This window comes from Scyliorhinus canicula, chromosome 18 (genome assembly GCF_902713615.1).
Source record: "Scyliorhinus canicula chromosome 18, sScyCan1.1, whole genome shotgun sequence".
NCBI classification, from domain to species: domain Eukaryota; kingdom Metazoa; phylum Chordata; class Chondrichthyes; order Carcharhiniformes; family Scyliorhinidae; genus Scyliorhinus; species Scyliorhinus canicula.
The window spans coordinates 98,120,718-98,143,542 of record NC_052163.1 but is presented as its reverse complement, the minus strand read 5'-3'; the positions used below and the strand labels follow the sequence as shown (position 1 = coordinate 98,143,542).

Below are 22,825 nucleotides of genomic sequence, written 5' to 3'. Positions count from 1 at the left end.
AACACAACAAAACTAATACCACGGTAATAACCAGGATGGGTGGAGAAAATTTCCTTGGTGTGCAATGCAACAAATCTATACATCAGTTCATTATTTAAGTCTATGATTTTGATACAGATCGTGTGTGGAAGAAACCTTCTCCTAAAATGCTCTACAAATTGAATGATTGTTTGTAGTCTGCTTTCTCTCACAGTTTCTTTTTAACATTAGCACCAATTCCAATGGACTGAATGCATTCATAGCCCAATAATTATGGTCTGCATTTCAAGACGGTTTAATCATTCAATCATGGTAGTATGATACCTAATAAGAAGTCAAAAGGTTGGATGTTTACTTTCCTCTCTGCCCTATAAAACAGCTTTAAACACAATGTCCTAAGTTAAGGATGCTTTATGAATACAAGTTGCGATTGTTGGGTTTCAAAAATTCACAAAAGCAGATTTAAATCTGCATCAAAAATTTGAGAATTCCTTTTCAAATATTACCTTTAAACTTAGTAATGTAAAATGCATCTTATGATTGTTTTATTACACCTACCTCCCTCAAAGGTCTAGGCCTTCGCTCCACCACAAACTCAGTGTGGCAAAGTTCGCAGTAACTGGTATTGGAAGATGAAAGCCATCGCTCTAGGCAGGTTTTGTGAACTGTCCCAAGTGTTCCAGTGCAATCACAAGGTGACAGCAAGCTTTCCAAGTTGTTGCCCTCATGACATATCCGGCAAATTGGTCCATCACTGGAAATTAAATATATACATTTTATCAAGATATGCACAGTGCACTGTATAAGGAATATCGTTCTGCACATTATAACCTAATAACGCAGTGATCTATAAAAGAGCCAAAATTCTGATTGTGAATTCCGTAGCAGTGAGACAATTGCTGACTAACCAGTAAACAGATTATGCAATAAAGTTCTAGACTGTAACTTAATCTTGGCATTTGATGAGGCTCAACTGTTTGAATTTCATACTGACATTTATTTCCCACAGTCAAATTATAGACTCTTCACTCCCATATGTGCATTATATTTATACCAAGCAGAAAATGATGATAGACCTTCATCAGCAAAAGACAAATAGTCAAACGAAAACCTAAACTTTTATGATTTAAATATTTTAATAATGAGAGAAATTTACCTTTGGTCTTGTCTCGATCTCAAATTTTAGTCAATTTCACAGTACATTTAAAGTGCTGGAGGCCATTCTCCTGCCTTATCCCAGTGACCCTGTACATTCTCTTTTCAAATAGCAATCCATTCCAATTTGATCCAATCCCTTTTGAAATACCTCGATCAAACCTTTGTCTACCACCCTCTCAGGAAGTTAATTCCAGACCAGATAACTACTGTCTGGGTGAAACACTTGTCTCGCGCTACTTAGCCCCCTACTATACTCCCTGTGCACACATGACTGCGTGGCAAAATTTGGTTCCAACTCCATCTACAAGTTTGCTGACGATACGACCGTAGTGGGCCGGATCTCGAATAACGACGAGTCAGAATACAGGAGGGAGATAAAGAACCTAGTGGAGTGGTGCAGCAACAACAATCTATCCCTCAATGCCAGCAAAACTAAAGAGCTGGCCATTGACTTCAGGAAGCAAAGTACTGTACACACCCCTGTCAGCATCAACGGGACCGAGGTGGAGATGGTTAGCAGTTTCAAATTCCTAGGGCTACACATCTCCAAAAATCTGTCCTGGTCCACCCACGTCGATGCTACCACCAGGAAAACACAACAGTGCCTATAGTTCCTCAGGAAACTAAGGAAATTCAGCGTGTGCACATTAACTCTTACCAACTTTTACAGATGTACCATAGAAAGCATCCTATCTGGCTGCATCACAGCCTGGCACGGCAACTGCTCAGCCTAAAACCGCAAGAAACTTCAGAGAGTCGAGAACACAGTCCAGTCCATCACACAAACCTGCCTCCCATCCATTGACTCCAACTACACCTCCCACTGCCTGGGGAAATCAAAGACCCCTCCTACCCAGCTTACTCACTCTTCCAATTTCTTCCATCGGGCAGGAGATACAAAAGTTTGAGAACACACACGAACAGACTCAAAAACTTCTTCTTCCCTGCTGTTACCAGACTCCTAAACAACCCTCTTATGGACTGACCTCATTAACACTACACCCGATGCCGGTGTTTATGCAATTATATTATGTACCTTGTGTTACCCTATTATATATTTTCTTTTATTTCCTTTTCTTTTCATGTGCTTAATGATCTGTTGAGCTGCTCGCAGAAAAATATTTTTCACTGTACTTCAGTACACGTGACAATAAACAAATCCATCCATATTTTTACTCCTTTTGACTATTATTTTGAATCTGTACCCGCAGTCCTTGATGCTCTCAAGTGGGAACAATTTCTCACGATTTACCCTGTCCTGAATCTTAATAAAGGAAACTACGATGGTATGAGGTGCAAGTTGGTTATGGTGGATTGGGAAACATTCAAAGAGCGCATGGGTGAACTGCAACAATTGTTTATTCCTTTCTGCCGCAAAAATAAAACAGGAAAGGTGGCCAAACTATGGCTTACAAGGGAAATTAGAGATGGTTAGATCCAAGGAAGAGACATACAACTTGGCCAGAATTCAACAAAAGAGGACTAAGAGATTGATTAAGGGGAAAATAGAGAACGAGAGTCAGCTTGTGGGGAACAGGGACTTCCGGTGACGGTCATGTTGTGAGTGGTCGCACACAGGGCAGCTCCCGCTTGAAGATTGTAGCCATGCTGGCCACGCAAAATGGACACTGAGCCAAACTAAAATGGAAGGCTGCTGAGAAACAGACAGTTCAGCCAGAACAGCAGTCTGCAAAGAGCAGTTTGCATTCTGCAGCAGCAGAAACCAGTTTGGGCTCAGGTAAAGAGACCTTAGCTAGGTGCAAATGGCAAAACGCTTTGCATGCTAATGAGGCCATCAGACTTGAACACCCACACAATAGATACATTTGGTTCTGAATGGACACATTCCAATCAAGACCCAGACATCGAGGCACCAGAAACCTCCGAACAAAAGGACATAAGAAACGCCCCCTCCATCACGGAGACCCCCTCGCATTGGGGAATTAATCCAGTATCGATAAGAAATTGATCCAATAGGTAGAGCCCGCCCGAGAAGAGGGAAGGACAACGGAACCCCTATAAAAGATAGGGACCTCGTGTTGTCCGGTCTGTTAAACCTGTGCTCCGGCCCCGACTGACACCTGGTATCCTGACTCCAGCCGTTGAGCACCAGCCGCCGAAACCGTAAGTTCAACGCTCGCTACGCGATCCAAGCCCGCTAGACTCCCAAGTGCCAGAACGCTTGCTGAAGGCTGCAGACAAAACCAGGACGAAGGCCTCGTTCTCTGACCTTGCCTGTTCCTGTTAGATAAGTATTCTGTTTGCTTATGTTTAGTTGTAGCTTAGTCTCTTAGTGTGTGTGCATGAGTATTTATTATTAACTGTATAATAAATATTGATCGTTTGAACTTGACTAATCGGTGTATCGTCTTTATTACTTTGAATTTGACCTTGGAATACTTGTGACGTTGCCTATACGGCAGCTGGCGACTCCAGAGCTTAAATAATTACATAGAACAGAGCCTAGCAGTGTTAAGCACACGTCGAACTCGGAGGCGTGTTAATACACTCCAATAAACGCGTTTTACGCCCATAGTAAAACGTGCAACATTTAGTGGCGACATCCGCCGGGACCCTGTTGTAAGTGGAAACACCACAGTGTTCAGGACCCTGAAATTTGAATTAGAACTCCAAATTGCAGAGAAAGAAAGAGATCACAAGTGTTCAAGGTGTTCAAAATAATAAGCGAAATTCGGAAGTGTGTTTAGTGCATGCGTACTAACAGGGCTGTAAGGTAAAACTGAAAGCTTTTTGTTGCGACAAACTTTCGGTAGTTTTGTAATCGGAAAATAGCGTAAGCCGTACCCTTTTTACGAAACACCACCCCAGCAACCCCCTGTTCCAAATTATAAAAAGAGAGTCAGAGGAAATGGCCATGCAGGCAATGGAACGTCTGATGGATCCAGCAAAGTTTGTGGTCGCAGCGACCAGCAGCAGTAGCAGAGTAGGCCAGTGTCCCACGTGGGAGCTGGAACTCCGCAAATATTTACAGGGAAAGGGATGGCCCCTTTGGAAAGAGTTTTGTGCAAATGAGGAGACAGGTCCCGGAAGTATAGGTCATACTTGGTGGGAGAACCTCTCTCAGATACACAAAAAGAGTTTAAGTAAAGCACGCAAGCCGATGGCGATTGTGTCCTGCTTGGCACAGTTGCGAGGCGCAGAGGAGGTCATCAGGACGCTCCGGGCAGATTTAGAGGAAAGGAACCGAATGAGTAAGGTCGATGTCAGGGACATCGAGAAAGAAAACCTGGATCTTAAAGGGAAGTTGGCAGAGAAGGGTAGAGAGGTGGATGATGCCAAGAGGGCTCACCAGTCTTGTCTAGCTCATCTGAACAGTTCCCAGACCCAGTATGAGAAAGCCTATCAGGACGTGCAACGTGCCGTTCTGATAAGACAGGAATCGGAAAAGCAGGTGGAGGCATTGCAGAGGCAATGTTCCGATCTCAAAGCAGCTTTGAGAGCACTCCATGCTGCAACAACCGAACAAAGACAAAGCACAGTTGACCACGCGAAATGCAGGAAACAGATTGCGGAACTGCAATCTCTGCTTTCGGTGCAGAATGGCTTCCAAAGCACCTTTGGAGCTCAGTTAGATGGGGAGAATGCCCCAGATTGGCAGGAATTAAGCGAGACAGCGCAGCGTTATGTTCAGGGAACATGTGCGCCAGCAGCTCAGCAGAAACGACAGGCACCCCAACCCCCCACAGCTCAGATCATAACCGCACCCATGAATCCCGTAACCACACAGAGGAAAGCCGAATCAGAAGGCGCCCCAGACATAACTTACACCACCCCGTTAACAGTAACCCAGCTAAGGGACGCTTGTGAAAAGATCACTCCGTTCCTCCCCACCGCAGACCCCCACCAGTTCTTCGCGAAAGTAAAACAGCAGGCTACCATGTACGGCCTGGATGAGAGAGAGCAGGTTAAGCTCACCGTGCTGAGCTTAGACCAGAGTGTAGTGGCAGCCCTCCCCGACCCACAAAACGTGGCAGGAGGCAGCCTAGAGGAGATGCACACTGCTATTTTAGATGCCATCGGGTACAATAGAGGTGACCCCGTAGAAGGCTTGAATAAGTGCAGGCAGAAGAGATCCGAACACCCCACAGCATTCGCAGGAAGGCTGTGGATTCACTTCAGCGCAGTTTTCGGACAGCTAGATAGAGCGCATTTAACCCGCGAAAACATGGTTAAGTGGACGCGCACAATTATCTCACACGCAACAGAAGCAGGACAGAGCGCTTGCAATAATTACGACCCCTCAGAAGAGGCCCATAACGAAAAATGGGTCCTCAAAAGATTGTCCCGCGCTTGGGAGCAATCGCTTCAGGCAAAAGCAAAGGTTAGATCCCCAGAAGAGGCTCAGGCTGCTGCAGATATCCAAGCAGTCAGAGAGCACCAGAAGCCCGCATGGGTAAATGAAGGCAAGAGCAGCCCTCAACAGAAAGGACAGGAATGCTATAACTGTGGACAGTTAGGGCATTGGGCAAAAGAGTGTAATGCACCCCAGCGATCTCAGAGAGGCCAGCAGACAGGCACTCTGAACCGCAACAAAGCAAAACCCATCCACAATGTAGCAGTACAGTCAGGACCCACCAATGTGGACGAGACGAACTGACGGTGTTCGGGCTCCCCCACTTGGGTCTGTGACACACTATGGGACTCATCAGGGAGGCCCGTAGTCACGGCAAAAGTCAAAGGGAGGCCCATAGAGTTACTGTGGGACACAGGAGGATCCCGCACCACCATTAACTCCACAACCACGGCACACGCAGACACGTGGCCGACCACCTCCACCATCACACTTAGCGGGTTCACCGGACACTCGCAGCAGGGACATATCACAGCACCCGTAGCGATCCAGCTAGGGAACATTAGCACAAGGCACCCCGTAGTTTTAGTAAATCTTCCCCGGACAGCAGAACACATCCTGGGGATAGACTTTATGAACACACACAGCTTGTCGTTCGACCCAGTGAACCAGTGTGTCTGGCGAATGGCGAGATCAGACAGAGCCCCAGCCACCCTCACAGTAGGAGACTACGCTAATCGGATTAGCGCAGTGGGAGAGTACACATTCGACCTGACTACACTCCACACCGACCGACAAATTAAGGCCCTACTAAACAAACACAGGACAGCATTTGCAAGTCACCGTCATGACTGTGGCAGAATGACTGGACAAGTTCATGTTACCGGACAGGACCCCCGACCGCAAAAGCAGTATAGATTTCCCCTCGAGGCAGAGGTGGAAATAGAAAAAGTTATAGGCAGCTTGTTGGAACAAGGTGTACTGAGAACGGTAGCCTCCACCAACAATGCCCCTATTTGGCCAGTGAGGAAGCCCGATGGATCATGGCGTCTGACCATCGATTATCGGGAACTCAACAAAGTAACCCCCGCAGTAGCCCCAACGGTAGCTACTAGTCCCGAGACCATGCTCAAGCAGGGTCTCAACGCCAAGTACTTCACGGTATTGGACATCAGTAATGGATTCTGGTCAATACCATTGGCAAAAGCGTGCCAATACAAATTCGCATTCACTTTCAAAACTCAGCAGTACACGTGGACATGCCTCCCACAAGGATTCCACAATTCCCCCTCCATTTTCCACCGACAGCTGGCAAGTGGATTAGAAAAATTTTCCCGACCCGAATGTCTGGTACAGTATGTAGACGACCTACTACTGCAGACAGACACAAAGGCAGAGCACATTTCGCTTCTGGCCGAACTCCTAGAACTCTTAACTGAAATTGGCTGTAAAGTTAACCCGAAAAAGGCCCAAATATTGGAAAGTAAAGTGATGTATTTGGGATCAGTCATCACGCACGGCAAACGCGAAATCGAATTCAAAAGAATTGATTCGATTGTCAAATTGCCCCTTCCCCAGAATGTATCAGCCCTCCGGTCGTTTTTAGGACTGGTTGGCTATTGTCGGAACCACATAGACGGATTCGCGACAAAAGCCGCCCCACTTTCAGACCTCCTTAAGAAAGGAGCCCCCTGGGAATGGCTTCCGCAGCATACAGGCGCTGTGGAAGAGTTGAAACGAGCCCTTAGTGCAGCACCCGCGCTGCTAGTCCCCGACCAACTTTCACCGTACGCAATAGAGGTAGCGAGCACCGATCTGACCCTCTCGGCCGTGTTGCTTCAAGAACGGCATGAGCAGCTAAGACCAGTGGCTTATGCCTCCCGACTGTTAGACCCAGTAGAACAAGGATTTTCAGCCTGTGAGAGGCACCTCCTTGCTGTCTTCTGGGCAGTGCAGTATTTCTCATACATCACCGGACTCAACCCCATTACTATTCTGACCGAACACACACCCACACAGCTACTACTAGACGGTCGACTGAAGGACGGTTCAGTTAGCCAGATTAGGGCAGCTAGGTGGACCCTACTTTTACAAGGACGGGACATTACTGTAAAACGGACACGCACCCACACATACTTAGCAGACAACCTCCAATACCCCGGACAGCCCCATGACTGTGAAATTGTAGCTCCCCTGCATAACACAGGACCCTTTTTAGCCAAAACACCCCCCAGGAAGATAGGGAACCCGAAACAAAGCCCCCAGCCCACAGACACGTGTGGACCCTTGAGGATTTATGTAGACGGTTCCTCCACAGTTTTAAATGGTGAGCGTATCACAGGATGCGGCATCTATGTAGAGGACGCGCAGGGGCGCGCTCTCGAAGAAATCGCTCTTAAGTTACCAGGTCACTTAGGCGCGCAGGCAGCAGAGCTAGCAGCCATAGCGTACATAGTGGACCACCCCGATTCTTTCCCCAGCCCAGCAGACATATATTCAGACAGCTTATATGTCTGTAACAGTTTAACCGATTTTCTGCCCCTGTGGAGGACACGAGGTTTTGTCTCCGCAGACGGAAAACCCCTTCCATCAGCCCCCTTACTCCAGCATATCCTAGAGAAAGCGAAGGACAGGACCTTCGGCATAATAAAAGTAAGAAGTCACCATAGGTCATCACCCCCTGGGAATGTAAAAGCCGACGCGTTGGCTAAGGCAGGTTCCAGGAGAGGACACTTATGGACCCCCCCAGCTAGCGCACCAGCTAGCGCCCCTGTGAGCGCAGTCCAAGTCTCACAGACTGATATTAAAGATCTCGTGGCAGCACAAAAACAGGACGGAGACCTCAGGGAGGTTTTCAAGGGAAACTTTGTGCCTGCTTACGAGCACTTTAAACACGCACTGACCACACATGAGGGTGTGATCATTAAGGACCGACTTTATGTGGTCCCACAGCAGGACAGGAATCAGATGATTGCCTTGTTCCATGACGGACACGGGCATCAGGGAATTGATGCAACAACGAGGCACCTCAGGCAACTCTGTTGGTGGCCTGATCTCAGGAATGATGTAACGCACTACATAGAGAATTGCCTGATTTGTGCTCAGAATAACCCGGAGCGGTATTCTAAGAAGGCACAACTTCGGCATACTCGCCCAGTTAACGGCCCTTGGGCAAACCTCCAGATCGACTTTATAGGTCCATTGCCCCCTTGTAGGAATGGCTATAAATACGTTCTGGTGGTGATAGACACCTTTACCAAATGGGTAGAGGCATTTCCCTCGCGAACAAATACAGCAAAGACAGCTGCAAAGATCCTGACCCACCACATCTTCACGAGATGGGGTTTACCCCGAAGTATCGATTCGGACCAGGGATCTCACTTTACAGGACGGGTCATGAGGAACGTCCTGACAATATTCGGAATCAAACAGAACTTCCACATTGCGTATCATCCACAGTCCAGCGGGATTGTGGAGCGCATGAATCGGACCCTAAAAACTACCCTTAGGAAAATGGTTCAAGAGAACAATTCCACATGGGATTCAGTGCTCCCCTTTGCACTTATGTTCATAAGGAACACTGTCTCCACATCGACAGGATACACACCACACACACTCATGACCGGACGCCCTATGAAAGGTACAGAATTCCTTTTAGGACTGGACATGACAAGCCCCGAAGTGACGGCCCTCACACATGAAAAGGCAGTTAAAGAACTAGTTGAGACTGTGAGGTCTGCACAGCTCGCAGCCGCAGTCCAGCTAGGGAAACGCCGACAGCAACGGACTGCCTGTTTCAATAAGACCGTCCACACCACCGAATTCCAGGTTGGGCAACAGGTAATGTTATCTGTTTATAACCCCAGCAGTTTTTTGGCTCCAAAATATTCCGGCCCCTACTCAATTTCGGACAAAATTAGCCCCTCCGTTTACAGGATCAAGTATCCTAATGGGAAGACCGCGTGGTTCCATATAAACCAGTTAAAGGCATATGGAACACAGTCTAACCATGCCCACCATGTCCTGCTGGATGCAGCAGAACACTTCACCCCGCCCACCAGAGACACTTTTCCACCATCCCCCTCACAGACCAGTTCATCAACGGACTCGCCCACGACTCCGCCCACAGACCACTACAGACCACGCCCCGACACGCCCACAAGCTGCCACAGCAGAGACAGTAGGACAGACACTGCCTCTGAAGACAGCGACACCACACAGCCATACAGCCCACACTGCACCAACTACGACCCCGACTCCAGTGACCCCATGGAAGTCACTTACCTCGAAAACCCCGAACCACCACCAGACCCCGACTACCCCGACAACACACTCGACGCCACACAATGGCACAGGGACAATTCCTACAGACTTGTCCGCAATGACGAGAGTGACCCCCGGTCACACAACTCCAAAATAGCATGCCTGATCCACACAAGGGTGTGGGATCCGGGAGAGCAGGACGACACGGTGTCTGACTCCCGACACGGCAACCCCTTTGTGACCCTGTTCACAGAGGTAGAATCAAAGTGAGGTGTCCAGATGATGTAAGATAGGAATCGTTTGAGGGAAACGATGTCCTTTCTGATGGAACCTGCACGTATGTTTGTCTTCGTTTTATGTTTGTTTGTTTTCAGGAATGTAAATGTTTCAGTTGGAGGATGGACATCTTCTTTTCAGCTGAAAAGATTGTGACCACCTCACATGCACGTTAGTTTGTCCGCAGATACTTCTGAGAACTTCGGTTTGATTGGAGATCTTTTCCAAAGTTGTAAGGCCACACGCCAAATAGCTTGTCCGCAGATATCTCTGAGAACTTCAGGGATGTCCTCAGTTGGAGCATCTTGGCTCCCTTGGTTTTTAGGTGCCCCTCTATTCGGCGCAATAGAGGCTGCAAGTCATGGTAAACACATTCGTACCCGTTTCTTTCCAGGTTACTCAGGCAGTGGACAAACGGCACTGAGGACCCGCCCTGTCTGAGAACCAACCCTTGGTCAGCCAAGCTCGGGTATGGCACAGCACGCCCTACCCGGGGATCCCATCCAACTCGTACCCGTAGCGGCCCATACGCAACTCATTCGGATGTTTCTTTCCAAATTTGTTTTCATTTTACGTTAGGTAGCCCTTCGGCCGCCATCCCACATGCTATTTACATCCGGGAACATTCGGATGGTAAATCAGCAAAGCCTGCGAGACGGCTCGCAGAAGGAAGGATTGTTAGGTGTATGCTGGTCTTTAAATTCGCTTTTTGAAAAAAAAAAATGAGGGGAGTCACAGGGTGTGACTTAGCCAGTCATTTTAAAGGGTCAATTGGGTTTTGAAAGACAGATGCACTAACAAGTAAAGGTCTTAAACTGTGTATTGACAGATACTGTGCTTGATCCCAAAGGTTTCAAAGGACGAGACAGAGGTCGAAGCCAGGATTGTCAATACCGGAGGAAGAAGGAAGAGAAAGAAGAAGAACAGCAAAATGATGGAAGCCCACTTATTACTATTTAATGTCATATGTATATGTGTGGAAACAAGACACGTTTCCCCCACAACCCCCACCGTAAATGTGTCCATTACAGCAAACCCCCAGTGCTCAGCTCTGATCAGCGAGGTTCAGACCTGGTGTACTAAATTCATGACGTGGTACTCCATGTCCTACATAATCGAATCACTGTTGGTGATTGCGATCCTCACCATCCTAGTGCAGACCCTCAGGTTGAGGAAATGGAAGAGGAGAGCCTCTCGTTCCAGCACCTCACCCATCTATAGAGTGCAATCCCCCATCTTCGGATTCCACCAAACCCCTCAACCCCTCACTGATTACAACACTCTGTAAATAAAATTCAGCCATGTATTATATTGTTCCATACTCGACTGCCGAGTTGGGAAGTGTGATGTTGTGGTGTGAATGGTTAAGGTTTAGAGTGATTAAATGTTTAAGTTAAGGTTAATAGTGATAGGTAGAGGTTCCCAATTGTAGTAATGCATGTCCCTTTGACATAGGGCCAAGTAGAAATGTTAGTTAAATTTTTTCTCTTCTTCCCATAGTTTAGAACAGAGTAGAACAGGAACCGGCAAGAGGTCAGAACACAAGGAGGCAAAGTACATAGGTGATCCTTCACAATAGTATGATTGTGAGGATCACAAGGAGGGAATGTAGCCATGCTGGCCACGCAAAATGGACACTGAGCCAAACTAAAATGGAAGGCTGCTGAGAAACAGACAGTTCAGCCAGAACAGCAGTCTGCAAAGAGCAGTTTGCATTCTGCAGCAGCAGAAACCAGTTTGGGCTCAGGTAAAGAGACCTTAGCTAGGTGCAAATGGCAAAACGCTTTGCATGCTAATGAGGCCATCAGACTTGAACACCCACACAATAGATACATTTGGTTCTGAATGGACACATTCCAATCAAGACCCAGACATCGAGGCACCAGAAACCTCCGAACAAAAGGACATAAGAAACGCCCCCTCCATCACGGAGACCCCCTCGCATTGGGGAATTAATCCAGTATCGATAAGAAATTGATCCAATAGGTAGAGCCCGCCCGAGAAGAGGGAAGGACAACGGAACCCCTATAAAAGATAGGGACCTCGTGTTGTCCGGTCTGTTAAACCTGTGCTCCGGCCCCGACTGACACCTGGTATCCTGACTCCAGCCGTTGAGCACCAGCCGCCGAAACCGTAAGTTCAACGCTCGCTACGCGATCCAAGCCCGCTAGACTCCCAAGTGCCAGAACGCTTGCTGAAGGCTGCAGACAAAACCAGGACGAAGGCCTCGTTCTCTGACCTTGCCTGTTCCTGTTAGATAAGTATTCTGTTTGCTTATGTTTAGTTGTAGCTTAGTCTCTTAGTGTGTGTGCATGAGTATTTATTATTAACTGTATAATAAATATTGATCGTTTGAACTTGACTAATCGGTGTATCGTCTTTATTACTTTGAATTTGACCTTGGAATACTTGTGACGTTGCCTATACGGCAGCTGGCGACTCCAGAGCTTAAATAATTACATAGAACAGAGCCTAGCAGTGTTAAGCACACGTCGAACTCGGAGGCGTGTTAATACACTCCAATAAACGCGTTTTACGCCCATAGTAAAACGTGCAACAAGATGTAGAAAAGAGCTCTTTTTACCCAAAATCGTCTGCAACTTCAACTGAAAAGTGTAACTGATGGTCGGAGGATAAGTTCCCCCCAGGAGTGGTATGTCTGCTGGTTATCAAACATGGCAGAAGGTGAAGGACTTGGCCAAGGAGTTGGAAGGGACCTGTGGCGCAGCAGCCAGTGGAAGGATGGCGGAGGGGGAAGGGCGAGTCTAAGTAGCAAAGCCCCAGATGGCCTTCATCAAAAAGGAGTTCTGCCAGCAGAGGAAGGGGATGCAAGAGGATCGCTCGCATGCCACTGAAAGGGCTGTGGCACCCCTGAAGGGAACGATGGAGAGGGTGGAGAACTGCTTGCAGGCATAGGGGTTGCAGATCCGAGAGATTGCTAGAGTGATGTCGGACCACAGCAATTGGGTGGTGGCATTTTAAGACAGAGGTGGGGCACTTAGGAGACCTTTGCAAAACATTGAGAGCAACGGTGGAGGAGCAGGAAAAGGTCGAGAAGGCAGAATCTGCAGACAGTGGGCCTGCCTGAAGGAGCAGAAGGTGAGAGTGCCACGAGGTATGTTTCGAGGATGCTGGTGGCGGAGGTGGGGGCTGGACAAGGCCCCTGAGGTGGACAGAGCGCACAGGTCTCGGAGGCAAAAGCCTAGAACAGGGGAGCCGCCACAGTGGGGGTGATCGTGAGGTTCAACAAGCTCGTGGAGAAGATTCTGCAGTGGACTAGAGAGAAGCGCAACTGCGAATGGGAGGGAATCAAGGTCCAAATAAACTAGGACATTGGAGCTGAGCTGGCAAAACGACGGCAGGGTTCAACAGGGCCAAGACAGTGCTGTATCGACAGTGGATCAGGATTGGGGTGCTCTACCTGGCGAAACTATGGGTGAACTATGAATGCTGGGAATAAATTTTTTTTTTTTTTTTAATAATTTTTATTGAGAAATTTTGATTTTATACAACAATAACGCACCTTAGTAAAATACCGAAAATAACAATAATATTAACAATCATATACATTCGCCCCATCCCCATGAACAACCCAGCATTTTAACAACAACGCAAATTAACACACTATAAAGTTACAGAATAAACACTACAATAATGCATCCCCCCCCCCCCCCCCCGGGTTGCTGCTGCTATTGACCCAGTTACCTATCTCTGAGCCAGGAAGTCCAGAAAAGGCTGCCACCGTTTATAGAACCCTTGTGTTGATCCTCTCAGGGCAAATTTGACCTTTTCCAATTTTATAAATCCCGCCATGTCACTGATCCAGGTCGCCACGCTTGGGGGCCTCGCATCCTTCCACTGTAGCAGAATCCTTCGACGGGCTACTAGGGACGCAAAGGCCAGGACCCCGGCCTCTTTCGCCTCCTGCACTCCCGGCTCCACCCCAACCCCAAAAATCGCGAGTCCCCACCCTGGCTTGACCCTGGATCCAACCACCCTCGACACCGTCCCCGCCACCCCCTTCCAGAATTCTTCCAGTGCTGGGCATGCCCAGAACATATGGGCGTGGTTCGCAGGACTCCCCGAACATCTGGTGCACCTGTCCTCACCCCCAAAGAACCTACTCATCCTAGTCCCGGACATGTGGGCCCGGTGCAGCACCTTAAATTGGATGAGACTAAGCCTCGCACATGAGGAGGAAGAGTTGACTCTCTCCAAGGCCTCCGCCCAAGTCCCGTCCTCTATCTGCTCCCCGAGTTCCTCCTCCCATTTAGCCTTCACCCCCGAAAGCACTCTGTCCATCGTCCCCTGCAAGGGCAGCAAAGGGAATCCCTCTACCTGTCGCCTAGCAAACGCCTTTACCTGCAGGTATCTGAACATGTTCCCCTGGGGAAGGCCAAATTTATCTTCCAGTTCCCCCAGGCCCGCAAACCTCCCGCCAATAAACAGGTCCCTCAATTTGCTGATGCCCGCCCTTTGCCATCCCCTGAATCCCCCATCTGTGTTCCCCGGGATGAACCGATGGTTGCCACCCAGTGGAGCCTCCATCGAGCCCCCTGTTTCCCCCCGATGCCGTCTCCACTGTCCCCAGATTCTTAGGGTCGCCGCCACCACCGGGCTCGTGGTAACCCTCTTGGGGGAAGGGCGGCAACGGTGCCGTTACCATGGCACCCAGGCTCGTACCTCTACATGACGCCATCTCCATTCTTTTCCACGCCGCCCCTCCCCCCTCCATCACCCATTTACGCACCATTGACACATTGGCTGCCCAATAGTACCCCAGAAGGTTGGGCAGCGCCAGCCCGCCTCTATCCCTTCCTCGCTCCAGGAACACCCTCCTCACTCTCGGAGTCCCATGTGCCCACACAAAGCTCAGAATACTGCCGGTCACTCTCCTAAAGAAGGCCCTGGGGATAAATATGGGCAGGCACTGAAAAAGGAACAAGAACCTCGGAAGCACTGTCATTTTGACGGACTGCACCCTCCCCGCCAACGACAATGGCAGCATGTCCCACCTCCTGAACTCCTCCTCCATCTGATCTACCAGTCTGGTAAAGTTATGCTTGTGGAGAGTCCCCCAGTCCCTGGCCACTTGCACCCCCAGGTACCTAAAGCTCTCCCCTGCCCTCCTAAGCGGGAGCCTACCAATTCCTTCCTCCTGGTCTCCAGGGTGCACCACAAACACCTCGCTATTGCCTAAGTTTAATTTATAACCTGAGAAGGTCCCAAACTCGGCTAGTAACTCCATCACTCCCGGCATCCCTCCCACCGGGTCCGCCACATACAGTAACAGGTCGTCGGCATACAACGACACCCTATGTTCCTCTCCACCTCGCACCAAGCCTCTCCACCTCTCTGAATCTCTCAATGCCATCGCCAGCGGCTCGATTGCCAGTGCAAACAACAAGGAACAAGGGGGACAAGGGGCAACCCTGCCTGGTCCCTCGGTAAAGCCGGAAGTACTCCGACCTCCTCCTATTCGTAGCCACGCACGCCATCGGGGCCTCATATAGCAGCCTTACCCATCTAATGAACCCTTCACCAAATCCAAACCTCCCCAACACCTCCCATAGGCACCCCCACTCCACTCTATCGAAGGCCTTCTCCGCATCCAGCGCCACCACTATCTCTGCCTCCCCCTCAATCGCCGGCATCATAATGACATTCAGCAATCTCCGCACATTCGTGTTCAGCTGCCTTCCCTTCACAAAACCTGTCTGGTCCTCATGCACAACCCCTGGCACACAGTCCTCTATCCTGGTGGCCAGGATTTTTGCCAGCACCTTAGCATCCACGTTGAGGAGAGATATGAGCCTGTATGAACCACACTGCTGGGGGTCCTTGTCCTTCTTTAAAATTAACGAGATCAGTGCCCGTGACATCGTCGGGGGCAAAGTCCCCCCTTCCCACGCTTCGTTGAGTGTCCGCACCAGCAAGGGGCCCACTAGGTCCACAAACTTTTTATAAAATTCCACCGGGAACCCATCCGGCCCCGGTGCCTTCCCTGACTGCATCTGCCCGATCCCCTTAACTAGCTCCTCCAGCTCAATCGGCGCACCCAGCCCCTCCACCTTCTCCTCCTGCATCTTCGGGAAAGAAAGCCCGTCGAGGAACCTCTTCATTCCCCCCCTCTCCCCCGTTGGCTCCGACCGGTACAGTTCCCCGTAAAAGTCCTTGAAGACCTCATTCACCTCTACCCCCTTCCGCACCACATTCCCACTCTTGTCTCTCACTCCAGCAATCTCCTTAGCCGCATCCCGCTTACGGAGCTGATGAGCCAGCATCCTACTCGCCTTTTCACCATGTTCGTACACTGCCCCTTGTGCCTTCCTCCACTGTGCCTCCGCCTTTCTAGTGGTCAGCAAATCAAATTTAGCCTGCAGGCTGCGCCTCTCCCCCAACAGTCCCTCCTCTGGTGCCTCTGCATACCTCCTGTCCACCTCCAGCATCTTTCCCACCAGTCTATCCCTCTCACTCCTCTCGCTCCTCTCCCTGTGTGCCCGGATGGATATCAGCTCCCCACGAATTACTGCCTTCAGGGCTTCCCAGACCATCCCCACCTGAACCTCCCCCGTATCATTCACCTCAAGGTACCCCTCAATACTTGCCCGGACCCTCCTACACACCTCCTCCTCCGCCAACAACCCCACATCCAACCGCCACAACGGACGTTGGTCTCGCACCTCTCCCATCTCCAACTCTATCCAATGCGGAGCGTGGTCGGAGATTGCAATGGCCGAATACTCGGCCTCCTCCACTCTCGGAATCAGTCCCCTACTCACCACGAAGAAATCTATCCGAGAGTAGACCCTATGTACGTGGGAGAAGAAAGAGTACTCGCGTGCCCTCGGCCTTACAAACCTCCATGGATCCACCCCACCCATCTGGTCCATAAACCCTCTCAGTACCTTGGCCGCCGCCGGCCTCCTACCCGTCCTAGAGCTGGAACGATCCAGTGAAGGATCCAACACCGTATTAAAGTCCCCCCCTATGATCAGACCTCCCGCCTCCAGATCCGGGATCCGTCCCAACATACGCCTCATAAAGCCCGCATCGTCCCAATTTGGGGCATACACACTAGCCAGTACCACCTTCTCTCCTTGTAGCCTGCCCCTAACCATCACATACCTTCCCCCCTTATCCGCCACCACCTCCGATGCCTCAAACAACACATTTTTCCCCACCAGAATCGCCACTCCCCGGTTCCTCACATCCAACCCCGAGTGGAAAACCTGCCCCACCCATCCCTTCCTCAGGCGGACCTGGTCCGCCACCCTCAGGTGGGTCTCCTGAAGCATTGCCACATCCGCCTTTAGCCCCTTCAGGTGAGCCAGTACCCTCGACCGCTTCACCGGCCCATTCAACCCTCTCACATTCCAGGTGACCAACCGGATCAGAGGGCGTCCCGCCCCCTCCCCCGTCGGCTAGCCATAGCCCGTTGACTGCCCGCCCCAGGCCAGCACCCCCTGCTCGACCCCGTCCCCATAGCGACAACCCCTCACCTCTGTCCCCCCAGCCCCCACCAGCTCCTTCTTGACCCTACCAGCAGCAACCCGGTATTCCCCTTTCCCCCCCTCCCTTCCCCCCCAGGCTAGGAACCCTCCCAGCCGCGAACCGTCCTCCATTGTACTTCTGTGGGTCAGCTAACTTCTGCTGACCCCGGAAACTCCCGCCAATAGCCCGACCCCTCCCGAATGGGATCATCCCCCAATCTATCCCCCCTCCTGGCACCACTCCAGCGCGGGGAAGAACCAGTTAAGGCCCCGCCTCCCCCGTCACCATCTCCACCCCCCAGCCCCGCAGCACGGGAAACCAGAGGAAAGCCCGCGCTTTTGCACTGCCCCACCACACCCTTCTGACGCAGCTCCCAAATATCAGCCCCACTCCATACCCCCACTCCGGCATAGAATACAACATACCCCCCCGACCCTCCCCTCAAGATACACAGCCCAGACAATGTCCCACAGCACAAAAACAAAAACATAGCAGAACAACCCCTCCGTAAATAACCATATCGAAATTGCAAAAGTACTAAAACAAGAAGAAAACAACAGAAGAAAAAGAGAACACAGCAACAGCAGAATCCAGCACTAATATCTTACAGCCGACCTCGCAACCCCCAACCCCTAGTTCAAGTCCAGTTTCTCCGTCCGCACGAAGGCCCACGCCTCCTCCGGGGAATCGAAATAATAATGCCGGTCCGAATAAGTTACCCACAGGCGCGCGGGCGGCAACATTCCGAACTTTATCTTTTTTCTATCAAGCACGTCTTTCGTCCGATTAAATCCGGACCGCCGCTTAGCCACCTCTGCACTCCAGTCCTGGTAGATCCGCACTACCCCATTCTCCCAATTGCTGCTCTTCACCTTCTTGGCCCAGCGCAGCACGCACTCCCGATCACTGAACCGGTGGAACCTCACCAGCACCGCACGCGGGGGTTCATCTTCCTTGGGCCTCCTGGCCAGCACCCTGTGCGCTCCCTCCAGCTCCAAGAGCAGATGGAGAGATCCGGCCCCCACTAGCGAATTCAGCATTACAGCCACATAGGCTGTCAGGTCCGATCCCTCCAGCCCCTCTGCAAGGCCCAAGATCCGCAGGTTTTTCCGCCTCATGCGGTGATCCAGCTCCTCAAAGCGTTCCTGCAACTTCTTGTGGAGTGCTTCGTGCCCCTCCACCTTACTCACGAGGACCACGGCCTCCTCCTCTCGTTCAATGGCCTGCGTCTGCAACTTCTTGATGGCAGCACCCTGGGTGGACTGAATCTCTGACAGCCTTCTGTTTGTTTCCTGCAGAGAGCTCAGTACTTCATCCTTGAATTCTTTAAAGCAGCGCAGGAGATCAGTTTGTTGTTTCTGGGCCCAGAGTCTCCATTCCTCTGGAGCTTTGTCGGTGGCCATCTTGGATCCCTTCCCCCATTTTTTCTGAGGAGCTGCTGCTGTTTTTTCCACCTTTCCACTCCGAGTTCGAGTCATGGACTGCAGGGAAAGTCGTTCAGCACACCTTCCCCCACTGGGAGACGTCGAAAAATTTCCGTTTTGGGCTCTCAAAAGAGCCGAAAAATCTCTTTAAAACGGGAGCGTCCAAATGTGTGGCTTATTGATGCATAACTGCCACTCGAAGTCCGGGAATAACATTTTGAGACCCCAGAAGCGGCCAATGACTTTATCAAGGAGCACAAACTGGGCGAGAACTGAACGGAATAATTTTGGGTGACAGGGGTGCTGGCACTTTGAAGTAATTGAGAACACGAGAACATGGATAGATGGGGGTTGAAGGGAGGGGTTTTTTTTCTTCTTTTCCTCCAATGTGGAGGGTTTTTTCTCCTTTTTACTCTTGGGTTGACAAAGGGTGCAGGGGTGAAAAGTTTGTAAGGGGACAGCTGTCCACACCTGCTGTCTGGGGCTGCGTTTTTTCTTTTTGTTTGTGTTTGGAGGAGGTGACCTATGGCTCGAGATGAGTCTTTGTTTGGGTGGTGGAGGGGGTCAGTGGGGAACCTTCTTCACAGAACAGAGAGGCGAGGGCGGGGAAGGGGTGGGGTGTCAGCAGGAGGAGCCTTTGGGCAGGAGTTGCCATGCTGGCAGGTAATGCTGGTGAATGGAAGTGAGGTGGGAGAGAAGGCTGAGAGAGAGATGGAGGATGGGGAAGGGATGGTGATACGACGAGGCGAGGTTGGAGAAGAAACATGATCAGGGGCGGAGAAGGGGGCCATCTTGGATGGGCCAGGTACAGGGTGAAATTAACGGGTGTAGAGCTGAAAGGTGGGGATGGCAGAAGGTAGAGGGGAATGGAGGTGTAAGCCCCTGGCATGGCTGTTAACATGGAATGTGCAAGGGCTCAATGGACCGGTGAATAGATCATGGGTCTTTGCGCACCCAAGGGGTTTAAAGCGGAGGTGGTCTTTCTGCATGAGACACACTTTCATGTGAAGAACCAGGTTAGGCTCAGGAAGAGATGGGTCGGTCAGGTTTTTCACTCGGGATTTGATTCATAGTCGCGGGGGGTGGCAATTTTGATGAGTAAGAAAACGGGGTTTGTGAGCACAAAGGAAGTGAGGGACCCGGATGGGAGATATATAAAGGTGAGTGGGGGATTAGAAGGGACGCCGGTGTATTGGTGAATGTATATGCACTGAATTGGGAGGATGTAGGTTTTATGAGGGGGTTACTGGCAGTTGATTATGGGAGGAGATTTATATGTGTCCGAGAGCAGAGAATAGATATGTTGACCCCCAGATCAATGGGTAGAATACGAATGGCAAAGGAGTTGGGCAGGTTTATGGAAAAGATGGGTATAGTGGACCGTGACGCTTCAAAAACAGGTCACCACCCCCAAAGACAAACAAAAAGGGGATTCTAGTGACACTGTGGTGTTGTTGGAGAAATGTTTGCTGAACATAAACTTGGAGTCAAAGAAGTCAAGACTTGCTTTCTAGTTCTTATCAGAGCTTAGCACATAGGATGTATGAATTTTTGGGCCTAGAGTTTCTACCCATAACAAAACATGGCACCCATATAGCTCACATCCCACCTCCAACAAAAACAGGAAAACAGTCACACAAACAGAATCTCCAGGGGTTGCTTTATTTCTTCACAGATTTTGAAGGTTAATTCCTCTCCCTCTTCAGGTTCCCCGTCATCTACTCCAGTGTTCTTCAAAGTCGGGGGCGCGACCCGCGGGTGGGTCGAGGGCGGGAGGGTTGCGGAGCCGTTGTCCGCGGCGCTCCAGATCACGCGAATCCCCGCGCACCAGCCGGCTTTTCATAACGCCGGCTGCAAGCGGCCGTGAACATGTTAAAAAAAAAATTCAGCCGCATTGCGCATGCATGCACGATGATCGGGCACGTATGCGCAGTGGGGCCGAATTTTTTTAAACGGTTGCAGCTTTTTGGTTTACAAGTTCTGTAGTGGTTTTTATTCATTTATTTTATTCACTTAATTTTTATTTTTTTCATTTATTTTATTCATTTTAGTTTTTTTACAAATTCGGGGGGGTTTTATTCATTTTACTCATTTTATTTTTTATTTTGTTTTACAAGTTCAGAGGGGCATTTCATTTAATAAAATTTTACAGGAAAAAAATTCAGAACTTTGGACAGATGGAGACTCCATACTTTCCGACACCAGAAGGCTTCACCTTAATCCAACAGGTTCCATTGGAGGATCGTATACGAGGACCAAAGGGACCCAAAACCATTTCCTCCATTTTTGTCAGCAGCAAACAAGGTAAGAGAAAATGGTGGGTCGTGAAGGTCAACCGGCGTGGGTCGCGAAGGTCGACCGGCGTGGGTCGCGAAGGTTGGCCGGTTGGTAAAAATGGGTCCCCGGAAAAAAAGTTTGAAGAACACTGATCTACTCCATACACCAAGGTTCAAGAGACCACCAATGGTGCTTTTAATTTACACCTCCTAAGAAAGGTCCAGGTGCTATAGTCCATCTACAGCCATCCACCATCTAAAGCCTATACAACACAATCCCATTAAGAATGGAACTTTGTCTGTTCTATCCCACCCTACTGCATTCAAGGGTATTAACATTCTGAACTATATCGGCATTCTTTTTTTTTCCTTTATCCCCCCTTTTTTAAAAATTTAGAGTAGCCAATTCATTTTTTTTCCAATTAAGGGGCAATTTAGCATGGCCAATCCACCTAGCTTGCACATCTTTGGGTTGTGGGGGGTGAAACCCACACAAACATGGGGAGAATGTGCAAACTCCACACGGACAGTGACTCTGAGCCGGGATCGAACCTGGGACCTCAGTGCCGTGAGGCAACAGGGCTAACCCACTGCAGTCCTTTATATCGGCATTCTATAAACACAAGAGGAAGCTATATGTTGCATTAGCACCTTTTTCATCATGTGAAAGCAAATACTGACTGACATCCATCTGAGTCATCAACAAACCCATGTTATACACCACTGACACAGCAATGTATCAAAAATATGGAATCTGCATTGGTGTCGAGGAAGAGGTGGAAGGGAGAATGATTTTCGTGTAGAACCAGAACATTTACTGACTTAGTCCCTCAATAGTTTGCTGATACTTCATTATCCCTCTCTTATGTAAATGCCACACCCCCCATCCCCGCCCCTCTAAAACACTCATATCTGCAGTCATCTAATTCAGGCTTTTTGAACATCCCCAATTGTAATTACACCACTGGCGGCTGTATTTGTGGCTACTGAAGAAATTCCCTCTCCAAACCTCTCCACCTTTCTTTCCTCCTTTAAGATTCTCCTTAAAACCCATCTCTTTGACCAAGATTATGATCACCTTCCCTAATACTCCCTCACGTGGCTGTCAGTGTTGTGTTTGTACTTTATTCCACCAAAGTGAAATATCTTGGAAAAATTTTATTGTGTTAAAGGCACCATATAAATACAAGTTGCTGTTACAGGCATCCTGATTAAAATTAGAAACTTAAGGAGGTATATCACAGTTACTAATGGCTCACCATAATATCTTAAGCCAAAAATTGGACTCCCAATAAATGGCAGAGAAAAGAAATCCTAGTACAATATTTCAAAGCTACTAAACAATATGACTCAAAACATTAGGAACAAAGACAGACAAGTGCATTTCTAGTTTCTCACATTAACACCTCACCCCGATTTACCTTTGAGTGCTTAGAGCCTTAATGACAGTTGATAGCAGACGTCCATTTTTTGCTGTTACTTGCGTGACGTACTGAGGCCGTCCCACATCAGCTGCCGCTACCGTCTTAGAAAAGGTGGCATTGCCAGTACAATCACAGAGAGATCCTGGAAGATGACAGCAGTCGCCTGTTGTCATGGCAACAAGGAGTTAATGCCCTCCACATTCACGCTGCGTCTGAAAA

At 49.5% G+C, this 22,825-nt stretch overlaps 2 protein-coding genes across 7 annotated transcripts in view; one reads left to right on the top strand and one right to left on the bottom strand.

Annotated features, from left to right (window-relative positions):
* The window catches only part of LOC119953042 (ras-related protein Rab-11B), a 151,614-nt gene that overhangs the window by 70,638 nt on the left and 58,151 nt on the right, over window positions 1-22,825 (top strand). The window lies entirely within an intron of this gene.
* march2 (membrane-associated ring finger (C3HC4) 2) overlaps window positions 1-22,825 on the bottom strand; it is a 57,746-nt gene that overhangs the window by 2,988 nt on the left and 31,933 nt on the right. For all 6 annotated transcript variants that reach the window (XM_038776835.1, XM_038776833.1, XM_038776836.1 and 3 more), the window contains 2 exons: window positions 22,604-22,818; window positions 538-733 (listed from right to left, as the gene is read on the bottom strand). In XM_038776835.1, coding sequence (XP_038632763.1) covers window positions 538-733; window positions 22,604-22,779 — 372 coding nt within the window. In that variant the 5' untranslated portion in view covers window positions 22,780-22,818. The remainder of the gene's footprint in view (window positions 1-537; window positions 734-22,603; window positions 22,819-22,825) is intronic.